Consider the following 16,683-nt stretch of genomic DNA (forward strand, 5'->3'; position numbering starts at 1 on the left):
AGAAAAGCGGCCACAACTCTGTCCAGACTCAGCACTAGTGTAGAAACACTAGTAAAGAATAAAATTGCAAGGCACGTAGAAGAGCACGAATTGTTGGGCAAAAGTCAGCATGGTTTCTGCAGAGGGAAGTCGTGTCTAACTAATCTATTAGAATTCTTTGAAGGGGTTAATAAACATGCGGACAAGGGGCACCCAGTGGACATAATATACCTAGATTTCCAGAAAGCCTTTGACACGGTCCCACACCAAAGGCTTTTATGTAAATTAGGTGGTCATGGGATAGGAGGAAAGATCCTTTCATGGATCGGGAATTGGTTAAAAGACAGAAAACAAAGGGTTGGAATAAATGGTAAATTTTCACAATGGAGGAGGGTAACTAGTGGTGTTCCCCAGGGGTCAGTCCTGGGACCGATCCTGTTCAACTTGTTCATCAATGATCTAGAAAATGAGGTAAGCAGTGAGGTGGCAAAGTTTGCAGATGACACCAAGTTGTTCAGGACAGTCAAAACCAAAACAGATTGTGAAGAACTACAAAAAGATCTCAGCAAACTGGGCAGCAAAATGGCAAATGAAATTTAATGTGGGTAAGTGTAAGGTAATGCATGTTGGAAAAAATAACCCAAATTACACGTACTACATGATGGGGTCAAATTTAGCTACGACAGATCAGGAAAGGGATCTTGGAGTTATAGTGGATAGTTCTCTGAAGACATCCACGCAGTGTGCAGCGGCAGTTAGTAAAGCAAATAGGATGTTAGGAATTATTAAAAAAGGGATCGATAATAAGACAAAAGATATCATGCTTCCCCTGTATAAAACTATGGTACGCCCACATCTTGAGTACTGTGTGCAGATGTGGTCTCCTCACCTCAAAAAAGATATATTGGCATTAGAAAAGGTTCAAAAAGGGCGACTAAGATGATTAGGGGCTTGGAACGGGTCCCATATGGGGAGAGGCTAGAGAGACTGGGACTTTTCAGTTTGGAAAAGAGGCGATTGAGGGGCGATATGATAGAGGTATATACAATCATGAATGGTGTGGAGAAAGTGAATATAGAAAAATTATTTACCTTTTCCCATAATACAAGAACTAGGGGACACCAAATGAAATTGACGGGTAGTAGGTTAAAAACTAATAAAAGGAAATTTTTCTTCACATAGCGCACAGTCAACCTGTGGAACTCCTTGCCCGAGGAGGCTGTGAAGGCCAGGACTCTATTAGGGTTTAAAAAAGAGCTTGATAAATTTTTGCAGGTTAGGTCCATAAATGGCTATTAGCCAGGGATAAAGTATGGTGCCCTGGCCTTCAGAACAAGGGCAGGAGATGGATGGCAGGAGATAAATCACTTGATCATTGTCTTCTGTTCTCCTTCTCTGGGGCACCTGGCATTGGCCACCGTCGGCAGATGGGATGCTGGGCTGGATGGACCTTTGGTCTGACCCAGTATGGCCATTCTTATGTTCTTATGTAGCAAGAGAGTGTGGAATAACAACAAGCTGTACACTCACACCAAAATGCAAGTCTACAGAGCCTGCATCCTCAGCACCCTCCTTTATGGCAGCGAGACTTGGACCTGTATGCCCGCCAGGAAAAGAGGCTGAACGTCTTCCACTTACGCTGCCTCAGGCGCATCCTTGGAATATCATGGAAGGACAGAGTTACCAACACAGCCGTCCTCGAGCAAGCTGGAATCCCAACCATGCACACCCTCCTCAGGCAGCGTCGGCTCTGCTGGCTTGGCCACGTCCACAGGATGGACAATGGAAGGATTCCAAAAGACATCCTGTATGGTGAGCTAGCCTCTGGCAAAAGACCCCCCGGACGCCCCCAGTTGCGTTACAAAGATGTGTGCAAGAGAGACCTCAGAGAGGTAGACATCGAGCTGGACAGCTGGGAAGAACTAGCAGACGACTGCAGAAGATGGAGGCAGGGCTTACACAAGGGCCTTCAGAAGGGCGAGTTGAAGATCAGACAGCTAGCAGAGGAGAAGCGAGCACACAGAAAGCACAATAAGGACTTGCCAGACACCCACTACATCTGCAAGAGATGCAGCAAGGACTGTCACTCTCGTGTGGGTCTTTATAGTCACAATAGACGCTGTAAATGAAGTCTTCAATTGAAACTTTTAAGGGCGCGATCCATAGTCTATGCAGACTGAAGGATGCCTACTACTAATAGAAAAAAATTACCCAGTAACTTTAATGAATCTATAGTTTTATGTGGCCCTCTTTACATTAAAATGATGGTAATATACAATATCAGTTATGACATTATTGCTACAGGGAGAAAAGGAATTATAAAAGAAAATTTCTGTATGAAAAATTCTGCTTAGTGGGAATAAAGACATATATGGGACCATGTCAAAAGGGATCTCATTTAGGCTATTTAAAAAATTAAAGCAAACTTTAGTTGCCATCTGCAGGATTCTCTTGAATATGTTTGGTTTTTTTAAAGCCATGACTTTACATTGACTGTACATGTTCAACCAAAGCAAGATACAGCACTTACAGCAAAGTTCAACAAAAATAGCTAATATATTATCAAGAATGATCGAGTGTGAAATACTGAAATCTAGTGTGAAATTCTACAGAAGTCACTGGAAATTTTGCCATTGATTTCAATGAAGCTGGGATTTTACCTGTTATTTTGTTGACACAACAAAGGTTTCTTTACTCCATTAGGAATATGATTTCTTGAAACAAAGTGTGACAGGGATTCATTGCTCTTTTGGTGGCCATCTTGTTAGTAAATGGCATAAAGCTGCTGAAGCACTACTGACTTAGTAGGGCTAGCGTAGCTCCTTAATTTCTGTAGAAAGTTAAGGAAACAGGAGCAGCTCATTGAACCAGGACACAGGCACCTTGGTGGAAAATGTCAGGGAAAAAGTTTAGTCTGAGGGTGATGAGATCCCATTTTTGAGTTAAAAAGCCCTGCCCCAGAGGGTGGTGAATTTGGACACTAACCCAGTCTCTGTAGGCACTGTTGATGATACTGTTAGGTATTTAGCATCTTCACTTGGGGATGAGATTGTTGTTTGTGGGTATTAGAGTGCCATAGAGGCAAAGTATATCACTTTGGGGTCATAATACATGATCCCAGCCCTTTGGGCCTTTACAGTCCTTTCTAGATGGAGATTTGCAGAAACAAAAGCTTTGCCATCACCATGTTTTACAGTCTGAAGAATTAGTAGGATGAACAAAAAGAAAAAGGGAAAGGGGGCAAATGTCTGGGAGTGTATGCTTTGGGCTGGCTTGTAAGACCTTTCTTTCACACATGAGTAATTATTCACATGAATGCCCTTTCCTACACAGATGAGTAATTGTTCACATGAATACTACCTCTGAATCCAAAGAGACTCATGAAATTAAATGTTCCCCTGTGTAAGAAATTTATAATCTGGTCCATTTTACTTAATGTTGCTGAAGTGACCAGTTGACTTACCGGGATTTAAAACTGACTTCTGTAATATCAATGTGCATGTACAGAAGGTACAGAAAAGAGCGACTAAGATGATTAGGGGCTTGGAAAGGGTCCCATATGGGGAGAGGCTAGAGAGACTGGGACTTTTCAGTTTGGAAAAGAGGCGATTGAGGGGCGATATGATAGAGGTATATAAAATCATGAATGGTGTGGAGAAAGTGAATATAGAAAAATTATTTACCTTTTCCCATAATACAAGAACTAGGGGACACCAAATGAAATTGATGGGTAGTAGGTTCAAAACTAATAAAAGGAAATTTTTCTTCACACAGCGCACAGTCAACCTGTGGAACTCCTTGCCCGAGGAGGCTGTGAAGGCCAGGACTCTATTAGGGTTTAAAAAAGAGCTTGATAAATTTTTGCAGGTCAGGTCCATAAATGGCTATTAGCCAGGGATAAAGTATGGTGCCCTAGCCTTCAGTACAAGGGCAGGAGATGGATGGCACGAGATAAATCACTTGTCTTCTGTTCTCCTTCTCTGGGGCACCTGGCATTGGCCACCGTCGGCAGATGGGATGCTGGGCTTGATGGACCTTTGGTCTGACCCAGTATGGCCATTCTTATGTTCTTATGTTCTTATGTTCTTATGTGGGTTGCAGGGGGATCAAGAGAGGTGAGATTAGTAGCAGAAGACAAGCTAAAGGAAGTGAGGTTTGAAAAAAGCTTTCAAAGGGAAGGAGTTAGTTAAGCCACATTGTAGGATGATCTGAGACAGAACTTGGAGTCCCTGCAGGAGAAGGAGATGAAGGCTATGTCTACGCTGCAGGGATTTGTTGAAAGCAGCTTTTTTTTAGAAGAGAGATTCCAAAAAAACTGAAATGGCTGTCAGCAGAGCATATCCAGACACCAAAGTGCACTGAAAGAGCAATCTGCTCTTCCAACAGAGAGCAGCCAGACAGATGTGATGCACTCTCAGCAAAATGGCTACCCAGCATATGTCATCCAGAATTGCAGGTTACCAGTTCCTTCTGAGTGCTGGTGCCAGAGTCCTGCAGAGATGTGCCCTTAAAGGGACCCTTCCACAAAACAATTCACTGCCCCTACTTCAGGCTTACCTATCGGTTTGAGGGACAGCAAAACTCTTGCAGTGGCCTCTGTGCTTACCCTGAGTTTGCGGGTGACTCAGCTGATCCTTGGGCGTCATGCAACCAGAGCTGCCCCGTGGCTTGCGATGGCCCCACACAGACATGCTGTGGCTTACACTGCACCTTCTGGCAGCTCCCTTCTCATTCCTCAGTGAGGTTGACCCCAAGCTCATCTGTGGGACCGTCTCCCTGTCTTCAGGAGCTACACTCTGGCAACCACACCCCATACTAATTTAGACTGGGGGACCGGCTGGTCACGGAGTGATAGGAGAGCCAGCAGTGGCTCCAGAACTTCTGCATGCAGAAGGCCACTTTCTTTGATCTCTGTGCCTGGCTTGCATCTGCCCTTTGGAGACATGACACCCAGCTGTGGCCTACCATCCCCCTGCAGAAGTGGGTTATTATTGCCAGCCGGAAGCTCGCCACCCCCGACAGCTACCCGTTGGTGGGCAACCAGTTCAGCATGGGGAAGTCCACTGTTGGGGCCCTCCTCATGGAGGTAACACACTCTTGTGATGCAGTCCCCTCATGGGGGTGTGTCCTGCTAAAGGGGGACCCTCAGAGTTGAGGAGTGTGAGGGGTTGAGAAGTGTGAGGGATGGAATGAGGGCGAGGGGAGGAGCCCTGCCCCCGGGGGATTGTGCCATCCCGCCCTCATACAGTCCTGCTGCTGGGGCGGACAGCCTCACAAGATGGGGGGATCCTGGAACATTTCCTTGAGCACAGCAACATGCTGGCACAGTATGTCCTTGTGGAGCCAGGGCCACTTCCTCCAGCTCCTGGCGCATTCAGCAAGAGAGGTCGGGGTGGCTCCTCTCTCAGTTGGGGGTATTCTGGCTGTACAGAACACAAGGAGGGAGAGACAGTCATTCATTCATGTAGACACAGTCCCTGAGGCCATGACCTCCACCGTGAGCAGCAACCAATACCCCCTAGGGCAGGGGAGGAGGGTTTTGCCAACAATTAGTCTGGACATAGCCAAAGAAATTGCTAGCATGCCTGCAAGGCAGTGGGGCCCTTACCTGGGTTCTATTCCTAGGTATGCTTCTTCACGTCTCTGTGCTTGTTTCCCTTCTTATTCATTGCCTGTGTAGACCAGGGGTGGCCAACCTTTTTTTCATTGGGGGCCACATGGCAATTTTTACATGTTCTGGGGGCCAAACACAAAATAGCTCTGATCCCCCCCCAGCCTTAACCCCTCTCAGCCCCAAACCCAGAATTAACCTACCTGAGACACAAGCTCCACATGTTGCCACTGCTGTCCCCTGCTGCTTTGTCACTGCAGCCATGGCTACCTCCTTCTCAGCACAGCTGCACAACTCCCCAACTGCCCCCAGCTTTCCTATTCCCCCCACCTGCAGCATGGACAGCTCCCTGCCCTGCTGCACTGAAATAATGGATCTCAATTGAATTAGCAGGGCAGGGAGCCAGAGGAGGAGTCAGTGGTGGCAGCATCCGGAGCCACAAATGGCCCCTTAAAGGGCCATATGCGGCCCCGGAGCCACAGGTTATCGACCCCGCAGCCAGCTATCAAAATGGTGCTGCTGCCAGCTTCAAGGGCTAGATTCTGGCCTGCGGGCCATGTGTTGGTCACCCCAGTTTATATGAAGCCCCTCAGGGCAGAAACTGTCACTTTGAATGTTTATGAAGTACCCATACAATACAGCCCTGATCTCAACTGGACCTGTAATCCGACTGCAATACAAATAACTGATTATATTAACAATCTGAGCAGAGTTATCAGTGAAAAGGGGTGCAAAGAAATATTAGGAAACCTGCTGCTGCTTCAGCAGAAATTCTCGGCTCTTGGGGAAATATAATGAAAAAACATTTTTTCCTTGGAATTTATTCCGGTTTCCCAGGCTACCTAGGGCCAGTTCACTGGAACTCAGTGAAGGTAGCAATAGGCCTATAATAAACAGCTGTTCTCTAAACTTAACATAGTGTCTTTTTTAAACTTACACAGCACTTTACAAGTATGAAGTATTTTTTTTCCTCAACCCACTTTTAAATTAGACAACTATAGCTGTCTCCATCTCACAGCTGATAAATGCAAGGCCTGGCACAGTCAAGGGAGTTGCACAAGGGTACAGAGTAATTGGAATTCCTGACACCTATTCCTATGCCCAGACAATTAGATCATGATGCTGCTCCAAATATATATTTACTTCCAACTTTTTGGGGTATACAGGATGCACTAATGAATTCTTCATTTAGGTAGCATTAATGAACCTTTCACATTCTACACATCAGGAATTTTCCATTAAATGGGGACTGTTCTGAAGAAATGCAGGATTTGACTCAGGAGCATGTGCTGGTGTTGCCAGACAGATATAGTATTTATAGACTCTGTAGCGCTGTCTGGCTTCCATCCATCCTGAAATGTTACTCTGCAGGATGGCACAATCTCAAAGATGAGTGTTTAATGATTTTATTCATGTTAGCTTTCTTTATTTAATTAGTTTTGCTGTGTAGTGCAATAATAGGGCTCATAATGAACACCATCCTAATGATTTCCCTGAATGCTCTGAGAACATGGTATAATGAACAGAGATTTGGCCATACTGTATATATTATTATGAAATTTGAGATGGGAATATTATTTCAGCAACCTTCTAGGCAGGAAATTGAAATCTGAGAAATTGGGCACTTAGAGAAGAACATCAGGAGTAGTAGATGGCAGGGAAAAAATGAAAGTCGGAAAGACAAAAGTGCCAGAAAGATAGGGGAGGTTGAGAAGAGCAATACAGAAGGGTGAAAATGATACAGATCTCAAAAGAAACACTGTTGCCTTGGAAAGAAAATGAATCTGTAATACAAGAGCTCAGAGGCTCCATCCTGTTCTTCCTAAATCTCTAATGCACACACTTCACTTTCTCTCTCCTTTCCACTTGCAGCTCAATAGATGGCATGCAGAAGATTAATCCCTTTGCAAATGCCAGTGTTACACTGTGGTAACAAAAATAGCAGTACTTTTAATCCACTGTCACAGAGAAGCGACTGTAAACACCTGTTTCATTTTAGGGGCGATTGAGTCGCTTGTATTTTATTTTCATAGTAATGTGCTTCATTTTAAAGTTCCTGTGATTATCCATGATATATCTGTATGTCACTGGGAATGATATTGAAATAGATAATGGTGACTTAGAACCCTTAGATATGCTCAGAATGAGAAGGAAAGAATCTGAAATAAGGATCATTTCAAAGGGCCTAATCCAGTAGAGGCTCAACAATAGGAAAATATACTACCTGAAATGAGAAGTGACTTTGGCAGGCAGTATTCTGACAAAGCCAAGTTTGAGAGACGTACATTTTCAAATAAAAACATTAACATAACTTCAAAAATTAATCAAAGAACTGCATAGCTGAATGTTCTGTATGTGTCATTTCTGAAGATTATGTTCACTGAAAAATATTGCTCTTGGCTTTTTAATACTAACTGTATGGATGTTAATTAGAACTGGGCTAACAGTTCAATCTGTGTATTTATGTTTTTATTTGTGAACTGCCTGTGAAACAACTGTAATTTTTTCCTCCTTTTTTCTTTTTTTTTAACCGCTTTGTTCATTGTTTTCAGTTATTCTATGGATTCTTCGTGCAAATACAACTCAGCTTATAGGGTGGATGGAGAAGTAGCACTCTCAGTCTTGCTGGAAAGTGAGGCATGACCACAGGGACTTCCCCGCCAAAGGGGATAACAACAGTTACTGCGGCTTCAGAACTACTCCTTGTGTGATCCTGTACATGGCCAGATAAGAATCCAAGTTTAAGGGCCCGAGCCCTGGATGTTCCCTGATCACTGGTTTTGGTTTAGCTGGCAGGGCAATCCTTGTAACAGCCTTGTTGTGTTTCTAAAGTATAGGCTAAGTATTTGCAGAACCTTCTTTTGTATGGGTGCACAAAACTGCATTTTAGGAATCTGAAGAAAAGTATGTAAATATGAAGCCAATATGAGTTGGGAAATACAAACATCCATGATGACTGTAGATTCATAGTTCTGATAACTGCTTAAATGTGGATTATCAGGCCTGTGTCTTTTCTCAGATATTTGGGTGCATATCACAAGCTGCACTGTCAATGCCAGTCAAAATATTAAAAATACATTGTTGTTTTTGTGTGAAAATTGATGCAAATGAACTGCTGCAGTTTAAGCACAATAGGAATGCTGGTTTGTTTACTATGGAATGTAGCACATTTAGAGTTTTAACTTATTCATATATTAATAGGAACCCTTAAGGTAAGAAATTTTATTCAGGACAATGGTCAAGGTCAATTGTGATGGTCTTACCATGGTAGTATCACTTTAAATGTTTATTTTAAACTGCTGGTATAAAAAATAAATAGAAGATTCACAAGTGCAGTGATCAGAATGAACAAAATATCAGAGTGAGAAAATGAACATGAGAGATTATCGGGTTTGAGGGAGGGGTTGAGAGAGAAAGACAGACAAGGGAGCAGACCATTAGTAAGGACAATCCAATGCACTGAGCTGTTTGTTTTAGATCCTCAAAGATAACCAAACTACTTCCTTCCTTCCATCTTAGAAATAATGACCTATGTCAAGTTGCCATCCCCAATGATGGAAAACAAAACAGCAGTCATGTAGCACTTTCAAGAGTAGTAAAGTCCACTCACAGCAGGGATGCAAGCCACATAACAGAGTAAAAGAGCTGGCCAGTACAGCAGTCTCCAAGACAACATCCTGCATTAGTACCCCAACAGAACCCCAAGCTTTGTTGCCCTAGCACAGATGATGGCAGTACTGCTGCTTTCCTTGTCTCCTGAGTTGAACTCCTGGGGGTGGGTCAGGAAACAAAGACATAATATGCATACATATGCCATAACTGTGAGCTAAGAGGTTAATCAGATTTTCTGTTCAGTTCTGTGATACTTCATTGGCATAACAACAAGCTTGACATGTTACTAAAGTGTAAGAAAGAGGCATTCTCAGAGGTGAACACACAGCCTACCCACAATAGGACTATATGCTGTGATCAGGGTTCAATCATGTGTCTATTCCTCACAGCTGGTTTGATGGCAGCTTGCTTGCCCTCCCCTTTGTATGGATAGCCAACAGACGGACACAAATATTTCTGCAGAAACATTTACAATTTATTCTTGACACAGTATTTTAAATAAACTGATTAGTTACCTTTATTATTTTACACTTCATGGCACACACTGTTTTGCTCTGTGTCATTGTTGCATGACATTCCATTTGGCACAAGTTTATTTTTAGCCAGAGACTATCAAAGTATTTTCAGTGGGATTGTCACTGCTCTTGAATAAGGAATCATTACTGCAAGAACTTTACTGAAACAAAGAAGAAATATTGAACAAAATGGGGAATTATAAATCTAGACCAACCCAAACATGCACGGGTAATTAATGTTGTTTCTTTAAAAGTAGTATGGTCCTTCAATAAGCAAATGCAGCTTTAGTAAATTTGCTCATTGCTAATTTACTCTTGCGTTCAAGGATATTGTATTGTATTATTCCTGCTTGCTATGAGGAATGGCTTGATTCGAATCACATGCATTATGCATGAAAGAAAAAGTGGAAGGAAAGACGGCAAATTTCTTCAATTCATTAGATCAAATTAAATTAGATTATTTTGTTGATTTAACTAATATTCAATTAGTACATTACTAAACCTATAACTATTTTTATTCTAAACCGTTCACTTACGTGGTTTGAACTAACAAATGCAGCCTTATGAATTTAGCTCTTGTTTATTTAAATGAAATTCATTTTCCAGAAAGATTTATATATAATATATAGTATATGGCTGTATGTGCCTAGATGATTTTACACAAAGAAAAAAAACCATGCATAATACATACAATAGCATTTAAACTTCAAATATCCATAATTTAAATTTAAACTGAAAATGTTAGTACCAAAATAATGCATAATTTAGCAAAATTAAAAGTGGAATTGTTTGATTACTGTGAGACTGTCATCTGTGTGCTAGGTTTTTATAGACCATGAAGTAGAATGTGACTCCTATTTGCTTTTTTATTGTTGTTGTGGTTAGATGAATGGAAGAAGAAAGTTAGTGAATCATATGCTATAATCTTAGAAAGATTAGAAGATGACCTGCAGATCAAAGAAAAGGAGCTTACAGAATTGAAACATGTCTTCAGGTAAATTATTCAGGAAACTTGCTGAGTATATTTAGAAACAATAATTAGCTTTTAAATGTTGGTGTAGTTGCAAATGTTTTCATATGTGCCAATGAGTGTTTCACATATGGATAGTCTATCTGTTCTCTATTTATATCTGCTGTTTTCAGGAGTCAGTTTTGTAATTCTGGGCAGTGTCCCACATCCTATAACCAAGATTAATGGCTTCTTTTTACTACAGCTGGGTGAATACTGCCAAATTTGTACTGCAAATGTATGTTTGAATTTTTAAATGAATTTGCTTTAGTAGTGTGCATACCTCCTTTTGTTCATTCTCCAAAAATACTTTGGCAAACAAGTCTCCTCGCAGGCATAGTTGTAGATTTTTACGTAAAGATGCAGGCACAGTAGTTGCTGAAAGTAATTTCACATTCCTACTTGTAGTCACTTTGTCAGGATACCTTGGTTCTAAAACTCCTATTTAACCCATAAAGTAACATGAGTCAGGCGTGACCACTACCTAATATTCAGAATAAATGTAAAGAAACCATTGTAGTCAGGGCTGAAATAATAGACTCATAGGACTAGAAGAGACTTCCAGCTGAGTCCCCTGCACTCGAGGCAGAACTATGTATTATCCTGATGATCCCTGACAAATGTCCATCTCACCTACTTTTACAAATCTCCAATGATGACTATTCTACAACCTCCATAGGAAACGTATTCAACCTGATGGGAAGCTTTTCCTAATGTGCAACCTAAACCATCCTTTCTGCAATTTAAGCCCATTGCTTCTTGTCCTATCCTCAGAAGTTAATGAGAACAAATTTTCTTCCTCCACCGTGTAGGAACCTGTTAGGTATTTGAAACAGCAGTAGCCCACAAAATACAGACACATGGAGAAGTGGAGTAAAAGTTGAATCATATGGTGGTGGGGTTCAAACACAGGGGCTACGGCTGTGATCGATAGACCTCTTTTGGGTGTGGGAGGAGGATAATTGACAACAAGCTGAAGCATCTATAGAGGGCTAAGAAGACAGGCTGATAACAGTCCAGAGAAAATGGCCAAGTCCAAATGGGAAGGATAGGCTTGTATCAGCAAACAAAGGAACTGATTCCCACTGTTGTTTCTTCCTATGTTCAGGGAAACAAAATTTTCGAAAGAACACTCACATTAAAAAATACCAACTGCCAATTTCTCTTCACCGGAACAACCTACACAACTGAATTTTCTACTAGTCACTCAGGTGTAAAGGGATGACAATACCATGTGAGCTACTTGTCCAGTCGAGACAGCTCAAGTAATGAATATATTCAAAAAAAGGACTTTTGAATTTGCAGCAACTATCTAGTAAATAATTTCAAGCATCAAATGTTGTCGAGAAAAATCTTGTGTTCTATTACCAATTAAAAATGAAAAAGACAAAATTGGTCAGCTAAATTATTCATTAGGATAGTTCTCTCAAATATGTTAATGGCCCTTGTTTGAAATCCCCATTTGAAATGCAGACTGTTGATTATATTTGGTTCCATCCTGCACTCTGCTTTGAGAGTAATTTTAAGTATGTGAGGAACCTCCTTGACTTATCTTTATGGCAACATCTACACTAGAAGCATCTGTCTACAGAAGTTACCATTGGAAGAGCTGTCCGAACAAAACTTCTGTCAACAGATTGTGTCTGCACATAAAAGCAGATGGATCATTAGATCTGCTCTGTCAACAAGGGGGGCCCTGGAGCATCTACACTACTTTTTTGTCGAAATTTTCTGTCAACAAAACACATTTTGTGTGTAGACACTCTGCGAGTTTTGTCTACAAATCCCCAGTTTTGTCTTCAAAACTCTAGTGTAGACATAGCTTTAAGTGTGTACATAAATGCTTTGCTAGAATGCTCAGCACTGTGCTGCATTGAACCTTATCTTGTGACATAGATAGTGGTATTAATTCCCACTCAGTTTAATGGGAATGACAGATAGGTTGGGACCTTCTGTTACTGACGTCCAAAAGGTGGACTTTTGACTTTTAATCAGGGTTGGCATGTCTTCGACAGGTTCAGCTCTCCCATCCACCCATGGTCATTGGAATTGTCTGTCTTACGTGCATCTAAAATCAGAATCAGGTCTGGAGGGGAAGGGGATGCCTATTCATAAAAAAATAGTGAAAATTAACTAAGATATAGTTGGTCCCACCTGAGTTTGAAGCTAAAATTCATTGTCACACCCCCATTGCCCCCAAGGAAAACTAGTAATTGGAGAAAATATATGCAGTACTTGAGGTGCTGGCAATATCATTATCATATTTACCCAAGAGAGCTTAGCATGTAACTTGCCATGTGGTAACACAAAAACTGAGATCACTTATGGTGCTTGAGCAAATGATCCCAGCTTAATTCTTGACTGTGGAATGCACCTCTTACTCTAACAAAGTTGTTCTGGGGAGTACTGGCTACACTGGTTTTAATAACACAGCCAAAGCCAATTTGCAGTGTATGCTATCACCATTTCCAGAATAATTGAAGGTGGTATGCTTCACAAATCATATGACGTTTTCATGTGCTACGGTGTGGGCAATGCAGTTCCTCTGCCTCCTTCTCCCCTACACAACACCGCCTGATGGGAGTGCTACTTTTGCCAAGAGCAATCATGTTTATCATTCATATATATATATTTTATATTCCTTACAGTCAGTAAAAAAGGAAAATGTGTCAATGCATTTTATTCTTCCTGCCAAGAAATGGGTTTCATACAACCACTGTACAGACTATAAAAGAGGTGTAAGATTCCTAATATGATTCATTGCAGTTAGGGGTAAAGTAAAGCTTATTAGCAGATTTAACCTTGTAACACTAAGCTTTACAGCAAGGTCATTTGGCAGATATGGTAGAAAAATGTCAAACACCTGAGTGGCACAACATTTTATAATCCATTGACATCAGTGAACTAATTCTGGATTTACAGTATTGTGAATGAGTGCAGAATCCATCCCAGTTTCTCTAAGAAACTGCAGTGAGATTTCTCTTTTCAAATATAAGAAAATATGCTAACAGGTGAAAACTGATCATCCGTAAATCTCTTTTTCCAGCTCTGATGAAGCCTTCAGCAAAGTCAATTTAAATTACCGTACAGAAAATGGTCTGTCTCTTCTTCATTTATGTTGTATTTGTGGTGGTAAGTAGTTGAACCTTCATACTCTTTAAGCGTGTTATTTACATGCTTAGTGATTTGATCTCTTTAATAACCCACAGGAACATTATATTTTTAAATCTGCCTTTCAGGCCTTGTCCTTGTTGATGCTCAGGGAAGCATTATTTACAACACTCTAAAACTAAGGTGACAAAGTGAACTGGATCGAAGTAAATTTTGATATCTTTTCTAAACAATTTTTCAATGTAGCAAAAAATCCAATCAACTCTGCATATTTAAGTGTAGATGTGTAACTAACTTGAAATTATTTGTTATATTTATTTTGTAATCTATACCATTATTTTATATGAAATATACACATTATAGATTCATATGAAGGATGATTTTTATATTCTTTCCACAGAGATATTTCATTTTTCTAATATTGTGAAAAAGTTTTTTACAAAATGTCAAATAATGATTAATAATAAAATAAAATCAGATTTTCTAGCCCCCTGTGTTCTCTGATGGGATACTTGCAGTTGGCAAACCAGGAGAACAAGAAAAGTCATGTGAGAGACCATATGGGCACTCATACTGATAGTAGAATATTCCACTCTGATCCATACCGCAGATCTGTTGTCCATACTGTGCTAATTTTTGCATTTGTTCTACAATCTGTAGTAGAGATCAGCATTCACAATTAATGAGAATTTTACCCTAAGGCTTCAGTTCCACAGGGCACTTCAACATGTGTTTAAGTGCTTTGCTGAATCTGGGCCCAGATGTGTAATCAGTGAGAACCTGATTATGCACCATTGAAATCAGTGGGAGCTTGTCATTAGCTTCAGTGCGTACAAGACCTCAGAGACCAGGATTGTTTCAGTTTTAGAACAGGCTGTTCCCATTAATGGCTAGATTGTGCTTGATGCTGACTGGTACCTTAAGAGGGTGGTGCCCTGCCACATGCTGTGAGTTCATTAAGAAATAGATTATTGCATAGTCACAATGTGAGCTAAATTATGGCAACCCTGTGAAGGAGGGAGAGAGCGTATACAGCACTTTCTCTTTATTCTATCATAGCTGTGCAGGAGGCAGCCATAGCGTTGATCACACCACTTAAGTGAATATAAGGCAGGTGGCAGGAGATGAGAGCGTGTTCAAGTTAAGGTTCACTAATATTCCTATAAGCTACTATCTCAGTAACAATGAACTGTAAAGGTGCTTTACAGCATTCCCTGCTTGTGTAGCCACTCAGGAGAGATTCAAATGCCTCTCAGCTCATTAGCAGAACACCCCAGAGCTAGGTTTTGTTTCTAAGGGTGGTACGCATTCTTACACACCTTGGCACACATGGGAAAGATAGGTAGGTGTCCAGGAGAGCCAACTCATACAGCAGGAAGGGAAGGAGGGAACTAAAAGAGGAGTTTGTGCTCTTTAGCACCTCAAATACTTCTGAAAAGTCCTTCCTCAAAGATGAGAATGAGATTAGCAATTGAACCGGTGTCCAAAGACACAAATATTCTCAGAAATCGCTAGATTGTACCTGATGGTGGCTGGTACCATAAAGGCATGCTCCAGCCTCTGTCATCTTTCCCCTGTCCACTTTGGAGTCACCAGCAAAGTCGGGGGATGCTAAGACAGAGAGGACTCCATTCATTTCCTTTGCACGCCCATGCAAAAGCCAGCACAATCTACTATTTAATTCTAAAGCCAAGTAACACTATCAGCTACAAGGACTGTTGCTTGCATTTTGAATACTCCAAATGTGAATACAAGCATTGAGATCTGATCTGAGCTTAATAAGAGTTTGGCTACAAATTTGTCAGTTTCTTATTAAGAGTAGAAGCTCTTACCTGATTGCTTTCATTTGTATGTTCTTTTCAGTAAATGACTTCTCTTTCCAATTTTTATTATAAAGGTAACAAATCGCATATTAGAACTCTTATGCTAAAAGGGTTGCGTCCATCCAGATTAACAAGAAATGGATTTACAGCTCTGCATTTGGCAGCTTACAAGGTAAATTAGGAATGAGAAGTCAGTGTGTTTGATATTCAGAGGTCTCTAAATTACTAATCCCAATGAAAATCTCTGTGTCTTGTATAGGAAGATTATTTATAAATGTCTGCACACAGGAAAATACTATAGACTTAGCATCTTTCATGAACATTGTTTAATTAAACCAGTATTCTTAGGGTTATGATTAGAGAAAGAAAAACATCTTCTCAAAAACTTTGTTGTTTCCCTGGCTTATTTTTGTCACATTTTTTTCTTCTGAAGTTCCCTGATCTGCTGTAATGTTTGTTTTATTTTACTATGTATTTTATTTATTGTTAAGTGCTGACATTGTGAGTGGTGACGAATGAAGCAGAAAAACAAAGACACCATCTGCCCCAAAACACTGTTGTTATTCCCATTTTACAGGCCAAGAAACTTAATGTACAGGAAAAGTAAGTGACTTGCCCAAAGTTATACAGCAAATCTATTGGCAGACCTAGTACTAAAAGTTCCTGTCTTAACTTTCTATTTGCTCACCACAAGACAGCCTTTTATTTCATAATTATAAAGGATTTATTTACCTGGCATTGCTTGGGTCCTTGGGGGAGTGGGGGTTCAGGACAGGGGAGGCACAGGAGCCACAGCAGCAGGATGGGAGGAACAGGGTATGATGGGTGCAGGATTCAGGACTGGGGTTGGCTGGGGGGATCAGGGCAGGTAGAGGGAGGTGCAGGAGTCAGGGCAGGGGGTTGGGAGGTGTGGGGGGCTTGAGACAGGGTGTTGGGGAGCGTGTTTAGGAAATAAGGTAGGAGAGTTGGAGGTGGTGGGGGCATAGACCAGCCCTGAGGCCCGGCAGTGGGGCTGTGACAGTG

The 16,683-nt window shown here is 41.1% G+C and overlaps 1 protein-coding gene across 4 annotated transcripts in view; it reads left to right on the forward strand.

Moving 5' to 3' along the window:
• Positions 1-9,565: 9,565 nt before the first annotated feature.
• Positions 9,566-16,683, forward strand: part of TNNI3K (TNNI3 interacting kinase) — a 167,986-nt gene continuing 160,868 nt past the window's right edge. Inside the window, exons 1-4 of one of the 4 annotated variants that reach the window (XM_075002559.1) lie at positions 9,566-9,946; positions 10,603-10,711; positions 13,773-13,858; positions 15,735-15,832. In XM_075002559.1, coding sequence (XP_074858660.1) covers positions 9,907-9,946; positions 10,603-10,711; positions 13,773-13,858; positions 15,735-15,832 — 333 coding nt within the window. In that variant the 5' untranslated portion in view covers positions 9,566-9,906. The remainder of the gene's footprint in view (positions 9,947-10,602; positions 10,712-13,772; positions 13,859-15,734; positions 15,833-16,683) is intronic. The other 3 variants (XM_075002560.1, XM_075002557.1, XM_075002558.1) reach the window with 3 other exon arrangements.

The sequence above is a fragment of the Carettochelys insculpta genome, chromosome 9, assembly GCF_033958435.1.
Source record: "Carettochelys insculpta isolate YL-2023 chromosome 9, ASM3395843v1, whole genome shotgun sequence".
NCBI classification, from domain to species: domain Eukaryota; kingdom Metazoa; phylum Chordata; order Testudines; family Carettochelyidae; genus Carettochelys; species Carettochelys insculpta.